The sequence below is a fragment of the Lolium perenne genome, chromosome 6 (genome assembly GCF_019359855.2).
Source record: "Lolium perenne isolate Kyuss_39 chromosome 6, Kyuss_2.0, whole genome shotgun sequence".
NCBI classification, from domain to species: Eukaryota; Viridiplantae; Streptophyta; class Magnoliopsida; order Poales; family Poaceae; genus Lolium; species Lolium perenne.
This window is the reverse complement of record NC_067249.2, coordinates 172,173,823-172,185,369: the sequence shown is the minus strand read 5'-3', so window position 1 is coordinate 172,185,369 and position 11,547 is coordinate 172,173,823. Positions and strand designations below refer to the sequence as shown.

Genomic DNA, 11,547 nt, shown 5'->3' with positions numbered 1-11,547 from the left:
CGCAGCTGGGAACTTACCGAGCTCACCGACGAGGCCGGAGGAGCGACGTCGGCGATCCCCTCTCGCTTGACGAGCATGTAGGCCTCCGCTAAGCTCGGATGGAGGCTTACTTTTGTGGCGCCGGCTTTCATGTGAATCTGCCACGCCTGCTGGCTGGCCTCCAGGGTGGCAGGCGCTGCATTCCTCTCCTTCAGGTTCTTGCACCGGCCGCGACGCTTGGCGACCTTGACACCTTTCTCCTCCTTGGACAACACATTTTTTGGACCAGATTTGCGTCGTCGTGGACGGTCCGATTGTCGCGCTGCTAGAGTAGGCCCTAGACGCATTTTAGATCGTGGCGAATGTAAATACACAACGTCTATTTACGTCACCCGTAGTGGTGGCTTGTCTTCCTTCCTCCTCTCCCCACCTCACGAAAGCAAGCAGCCCAGCGTAACGAGATTCGAACGTTTCAACGCTTCAAACAAAAAACAAACCAAAATCACTCGTCTTCCTCCTCTCCTCCCCCCACTCCACTCCCCGCCTCCCAAACCCCAATGCGGACCTGCTTCCTCGCCACCGACTACTTCTCGCCGTCGCCGGCGGCGGCCTCCTCCCCGGACCAAGCCCTATCCCTAGCGGCCCTGCGCTTCCCCCCTCTCCCCGTCCCGTCCCTCCCTCCCGACCCCCAATTCCGCTTCCCCATCCCGTTCCCCGCCGTGGCCGACCTCCCCGCAGCCAGCATCCCCGGCGACGACCTCGACTCGCTCCCCGTATCCTCCGCGCTATCCGCGTTCCTCGCCGCCGTCATCCCGCAGGTCCGGCCCGCGCCAACCATCCCCGCCCCCGCCGCCGACGACGACGAGGTGAGTCACCTTTTCTACGGTAATAATCCCGCTGCGTTCTCAACCCGCGTTGATTTGGTCCGAGTAGCTCCTATCGGGGCCGCGTTTCGGTTAATTTTTCAATTCTCCATATAATGCAAAATCATGCGGTATTTGCGAGAATCGCAACAGCTTGGGTGCTTCGCGCAGGGATTGCTGGATGACTACATCTACGGCAGGGGCGTGTACGGCAGCAAGGGGTTTAGCGCGAGGGCGTCTGCTGCATCCAAAACCCCCGATGTAAGCGAACCCTTCATGCTTGCATCTGCGCATCTGCAGGTTCCCCCCTTATTTTCATGTTACACTTACACCTGTGCACAACTGCATGTCCATTCATTCATCAAAGGGGTCTGCTGGGGACGGAGAGGGAACCATATCAGACAGACCGGTGACCTCCGCCGACACGGAGGTGACTGAACCTTCGTCTGTTTTGCTTCACTGTAACCGTCCCGTACGAGATTACTGCGTGATTTCTGCGTTTTGGTGGTGTTAGGGATGGGACCTGCTGAAGGAGCTCCAGTTCGAGGTGGCAGAGGTCGATCTCCCTCAGGTAAGCTGCATCCAGCGAGGTTGGCTAAGACTACTACTGCATGATTTCATTATCATGGCTCACAATGTGCTGTTTCCTGGTTTATAAGATGCTGGAAGAACACGTTGCTTCCTCCGTTGGCGACGAGTCGTCGGGTGGTGGTGTCACCGTACGGTTCCGCGTTCCAGACGTCAAAATCCGCCTGGTACTTACTTTGCACCATGTTATCAGACTTTTAAGCAATTGCAGGTCTCTTCTATCAGAATCTACATTGTTGCAATTTATTAGTTATAAGAGGCAGATCAGAATGCTGTGCTAAGAATTTCTTGTTTTTGTGACAATGCTGTTCTTTCACTGCGCACGGCTACAATTATGTAGCATGAAGCAGGGTTCCTTCCTACCTTTTGTGTCAACTGTTGTTTTAAAAGGAAAAAAAATACATCCATCTGGACACTGTTCTTTACTCTATATATTAGCATTCTCTGCTGTCATTACCGTCAAATCATATCCAAATATGCAAACCAGCTGAAGTTGCTTGTGCCCACTTACCAGTGATTAGTGTGTTGTCGATTTGATTTTCTTGTGTTGTCTTAAACTCAAGCTTCAATGCTATTTATTAATACAGTTTGCTCATATTCCCATCTTCTATTTAATTCATTGTAGGATATCATTCAAACTGACACTGAGATGACTTTAAGATATCCAACTGAACTTGCGGACTCAATTTATCAAGTAGAAAAAATCCCTGTGAAGCATAATGATGAGGCAGACCATTTCTCTGCAACAAATGTTAACTTGTCAGAGATTGCAGCATTTGATTGTGGTGCAAAAATACCACAATTGGAGGTTTGTAGGAATTCCTGGGAGCTTGATGAGTGCCCAACCAAGGCAGAGATATCCAGTATTTTTCATAACCTTGTTGAGCACTTGAGTGAAGCACAGGTTCAGCATTCAGCGTTTAAATCAACAGAGTTCTCGAGACCAATTGATATTGATATGCTGGCCTTGGTTGCCAAAGATGCACCATCTGCAGACTATCAAGTAGATGAACCAACAACAGTCAGGGATGCAGTAGAAATGGATCTTGTGAGGATCAATGGTAATATTCTGGTGGACAGAAACTCAGCATTATACCCTCTCAAGCCTGATGGGACTTGCTCAGACTTGCCGTGCTCAATGTTGTTAGAAGAAGTCCAGATCATTGATTTTCCTTCAGATGATGTCTCCAAAACGCTTGTTCAGTCAGAGACAGCTGAGCTGAGTACATCTGATGAAATATTCAAAGACGACTTTGATCCAGCAAGACGTTTCTATGAATCAGTGGTTAGCTCTGAGTTGGTACTGGTTGACGATGCATTCATATCATTGCCTACACCTATTTTAACTGATGATGATATGACCCTGAGATCTATGATTCCCTCCATGGGAGAAGTACTCGGCTCTCTGAAACCACATTCTCTCTCTTCAGCTGACGGAATTTATTTGGACTGGCATCTTCTATTGGAAAGTCCATGCAACCGGGAGATCTGCTCTACTTATGCAAGCATGGTTGAGGAGGTAAAAAGTTGCCATTCAAATTCTGAGCTGCAAGTCAGTTGCCAGGAGACATCAGCACCCAGCTTTGATTTTCTTGAGTATTTTTGGAGAAGTGCAAAGAACCAAGATGAGGACAAGCAGAAAAATATTTATGTTCCAGCCCATGATGATCCACCTGCTGTAGTGGAAACAGCTCAGAAATACAGACAAGAATTTGATACTGGAGGCCACAGCCACATGGAAAAGTTGAGTTCAAAAAAGCCAGCTTCCTTATTCGAGTCAAAGTCGCAATCGAATGACCTGAACTTCTACTTGAATGTCAGAAGCGGCACCAAGAGAGGAGCTAATGAGTACAGTGTTTCTACTTTAGATATCCCCACTTTGAAAGAGCAAGCAGCTCCTTCTTCAACCATGCCTAAAGTTGAAAAGCTCATAGAAATTCATCCTGTCAGCCTCTCAGATTCTATTCGAGTCCTTATTAAACACATCCATATAAGTTATACTTCTGCTTTGCAAGAAAGTGCATCTTTGAGGCATACTTTCTCCGATGGGCATGGTTTAAGCATTTCGAAGCAGAAACTTCTTGGACTGATAACTGGAGAAGGTTCAGATGGCTTCTATAATCACTGTAAATACGAAGATAAGATGGAACTCATGGTACTGTATGGACTAAAACAGGTTGCATACTACCTCTGTTTCTTTGGTTTGCATGCTGCCCATATGTACATAAGCAACCTGATTGGAAGTTTTGAAAATATTCCTGAGAGGTTAAGGCATGTTCATTGTCTCATCGGTGAAGCACGGTGGAAAGCCGAGAAGCACCAGTTTGACTCCCATCCATCATTATTTGACATTGAGAAAATCCTCAGATCTAATACTCGGACAAACCAAAAGATCCTTATAGTTGCCGACAGAGCTTTCTGGGTGCCATTGGGTCATAAATTAACTTCACTGAAGATGACATTTGGTGAACTAGGAAAAGACCCTGATGCAGCTTATCTAGATCAGGTGAACAAGGCGAATTCTAAAACTTCGGTGCTGGGAGGATTAGCGAAATCAGACTGCATTCTGCTAGATAACAAGTAAGTACACATGATAAACCAATCATGCCAATCATCTGCTCCAGTTCTTGTTTTATAGAGTTCTATTACAAACTAAGTTACTTCTAAAAGCAAGTAATCTGGTTCTTGGAGTAAGCTACCCAATCTTCATGAAAATTTCCATGCGAGCTGTACCAAAATATTCCATTCCAATTAACATATGGAATGAGCAAACCATCATAATGGAATTCTATAAGTATAAGATCAATCTGCTGTCTCATTGTAGTCAGGGGCGGAGCTCTATGGTGTGACACTGATGCACATGCATCAGGGTAAAGAATGTTTTTAGTACTAATTAGAAACAAAATAAGGTAAATGCATCAGGTTAGATTAACAAAAGGGCATCACTGAGACATAATTTTAGCTATAGCAAGGTTGAACATGCATCAGGGATACTTTGCTTCTAGCTCCGCCCCTGATTGTAGTATTGCAGTCCACTTGTGTTTCTTGCTTGTTGCAGATTCAGAGACCCTTAAAAAATATTTAAATGTCGAGACCTGTTTATGCACAAGAAACTGTAAAAGAATGGTTAGAGTTTGAACACGTCAAATGCTTTGGAACATTTGAACTGCACAGAAATTAAGGCAGAATTTGTTTTCATTTTAGTGAGCAAAAACGTATGTGTTGTATCAACAGTTCATACCTGTTCTTCAGTTGAATTACGTTTCTTAGTGATTACACAGATTAAAAAATTAAAATTATGAAAGTATATTTCTAAAGAAGTTGTGATTTTCAGAAGAATCAATACATTGTTACCTATTGAGTCATTTTGGGCTTTTTGTTCCCGATGATGATTGTCTGCCCTTCCAAAAATACTTTTGAGGCTTCAGTTTTTATTTCCTTATGTGCAGATATTTTATGGTATAGCATAATGCATAAATTACTGGGCATGCACATAATAGAAAGACATATCTTTAAGGTGTGAAAATATGTAGTGGAGTTCAATTGTATTTCTAGGGATGGTTGTTTTCGTACATGCATCATGATTTTAGTGTAACTGCTGTCATATATTTGTCATATTTATGTTGGTCTTAATTTTGAAGGGACATTCCAGCTTCATTCCCTTTCAGTGAGTTTGGCATCGTACTGGAATATGGGGGTCCAAATAAATCATCTACTTTGTTGTCTCTGGCTCCTAAATTAGATGGTTTTCCACCACTGCATTTCCTCTATGTCAAAGTGGATACTGAAGACTCTTCGATTGCACTTGTGGAGGACAATCCTACAGAGCAAGATTTGAAAGCCACATTGGTGATTATCAATCGCTTCTTCACACCATTAGTTCAATCTCCATACATTAGTCATGATGTTAGAAACTTATTTCTGTTTTCGTTTTACCATGTGTCGGTCACTGTTTGGAACTTACTACTGTTTTACTATGCATGCATTCAATATGAACAGAGAATCTGTTTTTTTTTTTTACTTTTTGCTTGTTGGTTACTTTAATTCTACAAGCTCATTTTTTGGGGTAAACTATGTATTCTCTGACAGTTAGAATGTTTCGCGAGTTAGTTGTCGAAAAGACTTGTCAAAAAATAGTGTTCCCCAAGTTCTCTGATCAGAACAGAATGATTGCATACCTGTAAAATGGAAGGTAGATGATAAAAGCATGATCGCATCCTATGTTTCTTCATTTCTCACTCTAAAATTTACAGAAATAATCAAATGGCAGTATGCAAATACTTGCCTCAAGTTTATCTAGGGTTTCATACTTTTCTTGAGTATGTTTTTACCCGTAGATCTTATAAGTGGTGTACATTGCATTTAATTTGTTCAGAATTTATGTGTTGCCCTCATTGTGGGTGCTAGTAATGGTTAATGGGGCAGAGAATGATCTCCTGTCAAAACATAAATTCCTAAGAAATAAAAACTCGTCCTGATTATCTGCAGGATACAGTTTTGCATACACTTCAGAAGGATCTGCAAGAGAAGATGAACAAAATGCGTATTGTTGATTCGTTGAACTTCATACCAGCAACTAATCCACTGCAAGGACTGCAGGAAAATCTAGTCAAACATCTCACTGCTGATTCAACAATAAGCTTCCCGGCAGATGATCAACAGCTCAAACTAGAAAATCTGGAGAAAAAGAATACTGCTGATGCACCTAATTTTGTGCCTGTAGCTGAACAGCGGCCCCAAGAGGAAATTTTGAGCAAAAGAGATATTCTTGATCCACAAAATTTTGTGCCTGCAGTTGACAAGAGCAGCTCTACTTCTTCCGTGTCTGCAAATGTGATGAAAGCCCCGCAAGACAATCTATCTGCTACTGACTTGCCTTCCAGTGTAAAAGTTGGCAGCATCTTATCAGGAAGATTGTCTACCCCAGAGGCGGTGATTGTTGTAAATACTGGAAGTCATGGAAAGAGTATGCTTTTCTCCCGTAGATCATCTTATCAGCAGATACTATCTTTGGAGAAAGGAGGAATGCAGGTTGTGGAACGAGACATTGATCTTCCTGTGGACCTAATACTCAGTGCTTCAGATTGCTTAGTATGGTGTGAGACCAAACTCTTTGGGTGCAGTGAATTCTCAATGCCAACTGAGACATCTAGTATAACAAATTTTGTAGAGACCATTGCGACCAATATTCTGATGTCAATTAGCTTCTGTTTCAGTGGCTGCATAATGGTAATTGGTTTTGAACTCCGAATTTTTGCTTTTTCCTCATAGAGTTGTCATGGTATACCTGTCTTATGTTATCACTGCATATGCACATATACACGGTTGTCATTGAGTTATATTTGTCATAACTTAATAGTTTTCCTGTTTCTACTTTTGCAGGTCTTTGAAGGAGAACCTCACTCCCTTGCTGCTGTAATGGAATCATCCGATTCTCTATATGCTGCAGCTGCTAGTCTGGTCATGAACTTGCAGCTATTCTTCTCACACACTCCCAAGTCAACAGATGAGATAATTCTTAGTTGCATCAGAAAGGTGGCTAGGTTAAATAGAGCTCCTCTAGATATACCTGAATCAGAAAGCTTAGCTGAATCATTTCTCACAAAATTTCCTTCAATCAACCCCTTGTCTGCATACATAATACTTTCTTCTGGAGGCAGCCTCGTGGAGTTCCTCAGTTGGTCACATGAGCGTCGCATTCAGGCTGTTGGAGAGCATCTGTTGTCTCCACAGAGCATTTCTCTGTTCAGTGCTTTATGCAAATTTGGTGAGCTAGGTGAATCTAGGTCTGTAATGACCGAATGCTCTTCTGTAGATTCAGACATCTGCAGTGCATTGCTGCAGTCTCCAAGGAAGAGGAGAAAGTGTGCCCCACAAGCTTTTGCAGTACCAACTAGTGATCCTCTATGTCTCGATCCTCTAAACCAATTGCCTGGTGACTATGTAGAACATGACAATGTATTCTCACCGCCCAAGTTGAGGAGGTTCTCTGACATGGAGGATGCAACACCTCACCTCCGAGAGGCCTTCATGTTCGACCAAAGTTTGAGTAGGGGAGGCGAGGGTGTCTCTTGTCTTCCAAGAAAGCATGGCGTTGATGCAATGATTCACAGTCAGATAATGGGTGATCCTTTCAGCAATGAATTGAGTAGAGATACGAGGACATATGATAGAAGGGCCAGCGGTATGGTTGACACACACGACTTCTCTTGGCAGCCTGAATTCCGGGGTAAAGAACCAATGAAAAGCTCTTATCCTGCAAGCGAACCATCATTCAGCAGAACTTACAGCCATCCAGTATTTCCCACTGCATTGGAGATCAACGACGATACTGGTGACTGGGACTTCTCAGCAGGTACACATCACACTTTGAAGGGTCATGTACATGGTGATACTTCCACACTCTCTCGCAGATATGACGATGTGGGCAGCAGATACCATGAACCACGAGAGGAAATGATGCAGAGTCAAGGGGGCTCGCTTGATTTTCTGAAACAGGATGTTGGCTCTCATGCGGCTTCACATGGTTCAGGCTGGGAAATCGATTATCTAAGGCAAATGAACGAGAATAGGAAAGCACGCCAGGAGAGATCATCAGGAATGATGTCAAACTCGAGAATGAGGGATGGAGCCTCTGAGATTCGAAGTCCTCCATCAATTGAATCCTTCAGATACCGAGGAGACAGGGATACTCCTTCGAGGGGGCGGAGCCTTACTATTGGGACTAGATACCGAGGAGATAGAGATACTCCTTCAAGGGACCGGAGCCCTCCTGCTGGGACTCACCGTTATGGGAAGGCCAGAGAAGGAACTAAAGCACATACCCAGGGGGCCAGAAAATATTTCAAGGTGCAGCCAAGTGCAAGTCAGGAACGCAGGATACAGCCGTCCATCGACCCATCATGGACTCCAGTTGACAAAAGAGCGAGACAGGTAGTACATTCTAACAGACTGCGATGTTATAATAACGTTGCTAGTGTTTAGTATGCATAAAGGTTAATCTGGATGAATTTGTGCAGAAACTTTCGTTTGCAACAGACGGGAAGGAAAAACAAAGCAAGCTGATCTGGAGAAACCAGAACAGCCCTGGTATCGGGTGCGGCTTCCGGAAAAGATACCGGGAGGAAGGTACGTAGATTAGAGGTCCTTGGTCGTTGATCCAAGCTACTGATGTCTTAATTAGTATGTATATATCCCATGAAGTTATGTCTTCGCAGCAGTTTCGTGAACTTTGTTGGAGGTAGAATGTGCACAAGGTACACAATGTTGTCAGTCAAGCCACAGTTTGTTCTAAAACATTGCCGGAACCACTGAATACCGTATCATTGTTTCCTCGTTTATAAATAGAGGGGAAATGGAAAATTATTGTCCTGTTCAACTTGCAAAACTGATCTGGTGCTCGCGTGTTCCAAGAATCCGGGGCGTTTGATCTGATTTTGTACTTCAGTGTTTGTCTTAAGTTTCTCTACATTACTTAAGCTAGTATTCCTTTTTATGGAAAGCACTATTATGTACTGTTGCTATTTTGTGAGCGGATATTTTGTACTGCTGCTATGCTCCTGAAACTCCCCAGACTGCATGCCTGCATCGAGGATGGGCCAGCCGCTGCAATCTGCATACAATGTTGGTCTGTCCTTTTTTGTTGCAATGGATGGATGTTGATCTGCCTTTTGAAAACCCCTTGTCCAGCTACTGAAACGAGTTGAGATTGTTGGGACTCACGCACGAGTCCGCGCTGCTTACGGTTGCGTCGTAGGATTCGAAGATTTGGAATCCGTAACCAGCTCGTAGTCGACTATCTGCACCTGAACTGCACCTGACGCCCAGGACAGGAATTCGAATCGCACCAGGACTCGCGGCCTTTTTAACCACGATCGCCCTCCTGGCTGCTCACATCACATCGCGCTCGAGCACGATCGAATCGAGTTATTGCAATCCTGCGCTCGCTGCCCTAAAACCGAGCCAAGATCATCGATATGCATCCCGGCGGCTACAACCACCGTCCCAACACGGCCCCGTACGGCGCGTACGGCTACCGCAACGGCAGCAATGCTCCGCCCTACCGCCACCATCCGCCGCCGCCGCAGCAGCAGCAGCAGCAGCTGACGCCGCAGGAAAAGGAAGAGATACTGCTGACCGCCGGCCGCTTCGCCGCCGAGTACCTGGTGAGCACGGGCGAGCTGCCCGCGCGCGTGCTGCACAACCGCCCGCCGCCGCCGCTCCCGTTCCAGCAGCAACGACGCCCAGCGCCACCGTTCCTCCACGAACGCCCGCTCGCGACGCAGCGCTTCCAGCACCGCCCGCCGGCGCCGGCGCCGCGCCAGTTCCAGCAGCAGCGTCCGCCGTTCGCTCCCCGCCCGTTCCAGGGGCAGGGCCGGCCGATCGCCAAGCGTCCCCGGCCGCCGTTCCATGGGCGCCCCCCGTTTTTCCCTTCGGCCGGCGCGCGTGGCTCCGCCGCTCCTGCCGCCCAGAAGGGGCGCCCCGGCCAGGGCGCGGAGGCGCCTGCCGCGACGAAGGGCGGTTTGAGTGATGCGCCGGCGGGAGATGGGAGCAGCGGCCAGCCTGTGGCGCCGCCATCGGGTGACGCTGGCACGGCTCAGAGTCAGAACACGCAGACGATGGATCATCAGGCCAACCAAGGCTAAGCCCGAGACTAGTTGTAGTAGGAGTATGTTTTACGGGAGAGACGAGTTGTATCATGTATGCTGACAAGCCGCAAGCAATGGCACAGCTCTGTAAGCTACGACTTAGATGGTGTACCCTATCCATCACATGTTCTTTTGATCTTTTTAGTTAGAGAACTTTGAAACCTTGAATCTATTGTGAGCAATGCATTATGCATGCACGATGAATCAAGCATGGTGTCGCCAGGGTTACTTTGTCCTTACTGCCGTTTAGGACTTGACGTCAGCGATTTGCAAAACTAAATCACCAAATAGTAGCAGTAGCATATTTGCTGACTCGCTATTACGAAATCCATATTAATTTGATGAAGTGCACGTTTATGGCCAGAAGTTCCAACACATGACCACAGGGTCTTGATGTGACTATATGGGGTTCAGTTAAGTTAAATAAAAATCATTTTTGATCTTTTTAGTTAGAGAACTTTGAAACCTTGAATCTATTGTGAGCAATGCATTATGCATGCACGATGAATCAAGCATGGTGTCGCCAGGGTTACTTTGTCCTTACTGCCGTTTAGGACTTGACGTCAGCGATTTGCAAAACTAAATCACCAAATAGTAGCAGTAGCATATTTGCTGACTCGCTATTACGAAATCCATATTAATTTGATGAAGTGCACGTTTATGGCCAGAAGTTCCAACACATGACCACAGGGTCTTGATGTGACTATATGGGGTTCAGTTAAGTTAAATAAAAATCATTTTTTCACAAAATGAGAACATTGATTAGGGGGCATTCCGAGAATCGAACTCGGGACCTCTCGCACCCAAAGCGAGAATCATACCACTAGACCAAATGCCCTGGTATGTTAACCCCTTAACACTACGCTTAATCGTAGTGGTCCGAACAAGCTGAATTCCGTGACCCAAACAAGCTCCAAATTCCCTGTGGTCGCCAAAGTGCACTACTTCAAGCCAATCCAATCTAGCCATCTCATTTTTTTTGAAAAAATCTACCGATCTATTAATAATCATTAATAGTAGTACAAATAGCCAAAACATAAAGAAAATTACAAATTGGTACTCGGACCACCTAGCGACAACACACTAGCACGAGTCGAAGGCGCGCCGCTGTCCACGCCCCTCCATCGCCGGAGCCGGGAAAAGCTTGTCATAGTAGAGCTTGTTGTAGTAGACAGACGTGAAGTCATCATGCTAAGGTTCCAAAAGACCAGCGCACTAGAGAAAAAGAATGTAAACTTTTCAATGAATAATAAATCTTTTTCCTTTTGTTCTGATTTCTTTTTCATGAGATTCCGTCCGTTTTGTTTCTAAATGTACTTTTCCCATGAATTTCTAAACATATCACACAAATGTTCTTGCGTCATCATCAAAATGGTTACGAGACTACACGTTTGTATATCGACGAATTTTGTCTAGAACATTTACAAGGGTCTCTTTGGTTCAAGTGTTTTTCATAAGAATTATATATG

General features: G+C 45.3%; 1 protein-coding gene and 1 non-coding gene across 3 annotated transcripts; one reads left to right on the top strand and one right to left on the bottom strand.

Annotated features, from left to right (window-relative positions):
* Positions 1-424: 424 nt before the first annotated feature.
* Positions 425-8,817, top strand: LOC127306929 (protein SHORTAGE IN CHIASMATA 1 homolog). 2 transcript variants are annotated; one of them, XM_051337630.2, is made up of 10 exons: positions 425-845; positions 1,014-1,103; positions 1,210-1,272; positions 1,357-1,413; positions 1,502-1,597; positions 2,056-4,010; positions 5,072-5,279; positions 5,919-6,659; positions 6,813-8,363; positions 8,450-8,817. In XM_051337630.2, the coding sequence occupies exons 1-10, from the start codon at positions 537-539 to the stop codon at positions 8,564-8,566; spliced, it is 5,187 nt and encodes a 1,728-aa protein (XP_051193590.1). In that variant the 5' UTR covers positions 425-536; the 3' UTR covers positions 8,567-8,817. The 2 variants fall into 2 exon arrangements, with proteins under 2 accessions (XP_051193590.1, XP_051193589.1); XM_051337629.2 differs by having other exon boundaries at positions 996-1,103.
* Positions 8,818-10,844: 2,027 nt separating this feature from the next.
* TRNAP-UGG (transfer RNA proline (anticodon UGG)) lies at positions 10,845-10,916 on the bottom strand. The gene has a single exon. It is a non-coding gene; the product is annotated as a tRNA-Pro (tRNA).
* Between the last annotated feature and the right edge of the window lie 631 nt (positions 10,917-11,547).

What these genes read in the sequence shown, in the direction of transcription:
- LOC127306929 (XM_051337629.2), top strand. Translation starts at nt 537, where the DNA reads ATGCGGACCTGCTTCCTCGCCACCGACTACTTCTCGCCGTCGCCGGCG. An exon ending in CCGCCGCCGACGACGACGAG is followed by an intron (nt 846 to 995) that starts GTGAGTCACCTT and finishes GAATCGCAACAG; the next exon opens with CTTGGGTGCTTCGCGCAGGG. An exon ending in TTGACAAAAGAGCGAGACAG is followed by an intron (nt 8,364 to 8,449) that starts GTAGTACATTCT and finishes GAATTTGTGCAG; the next exon opens with AAACTTTCGTTTGCAACAGA.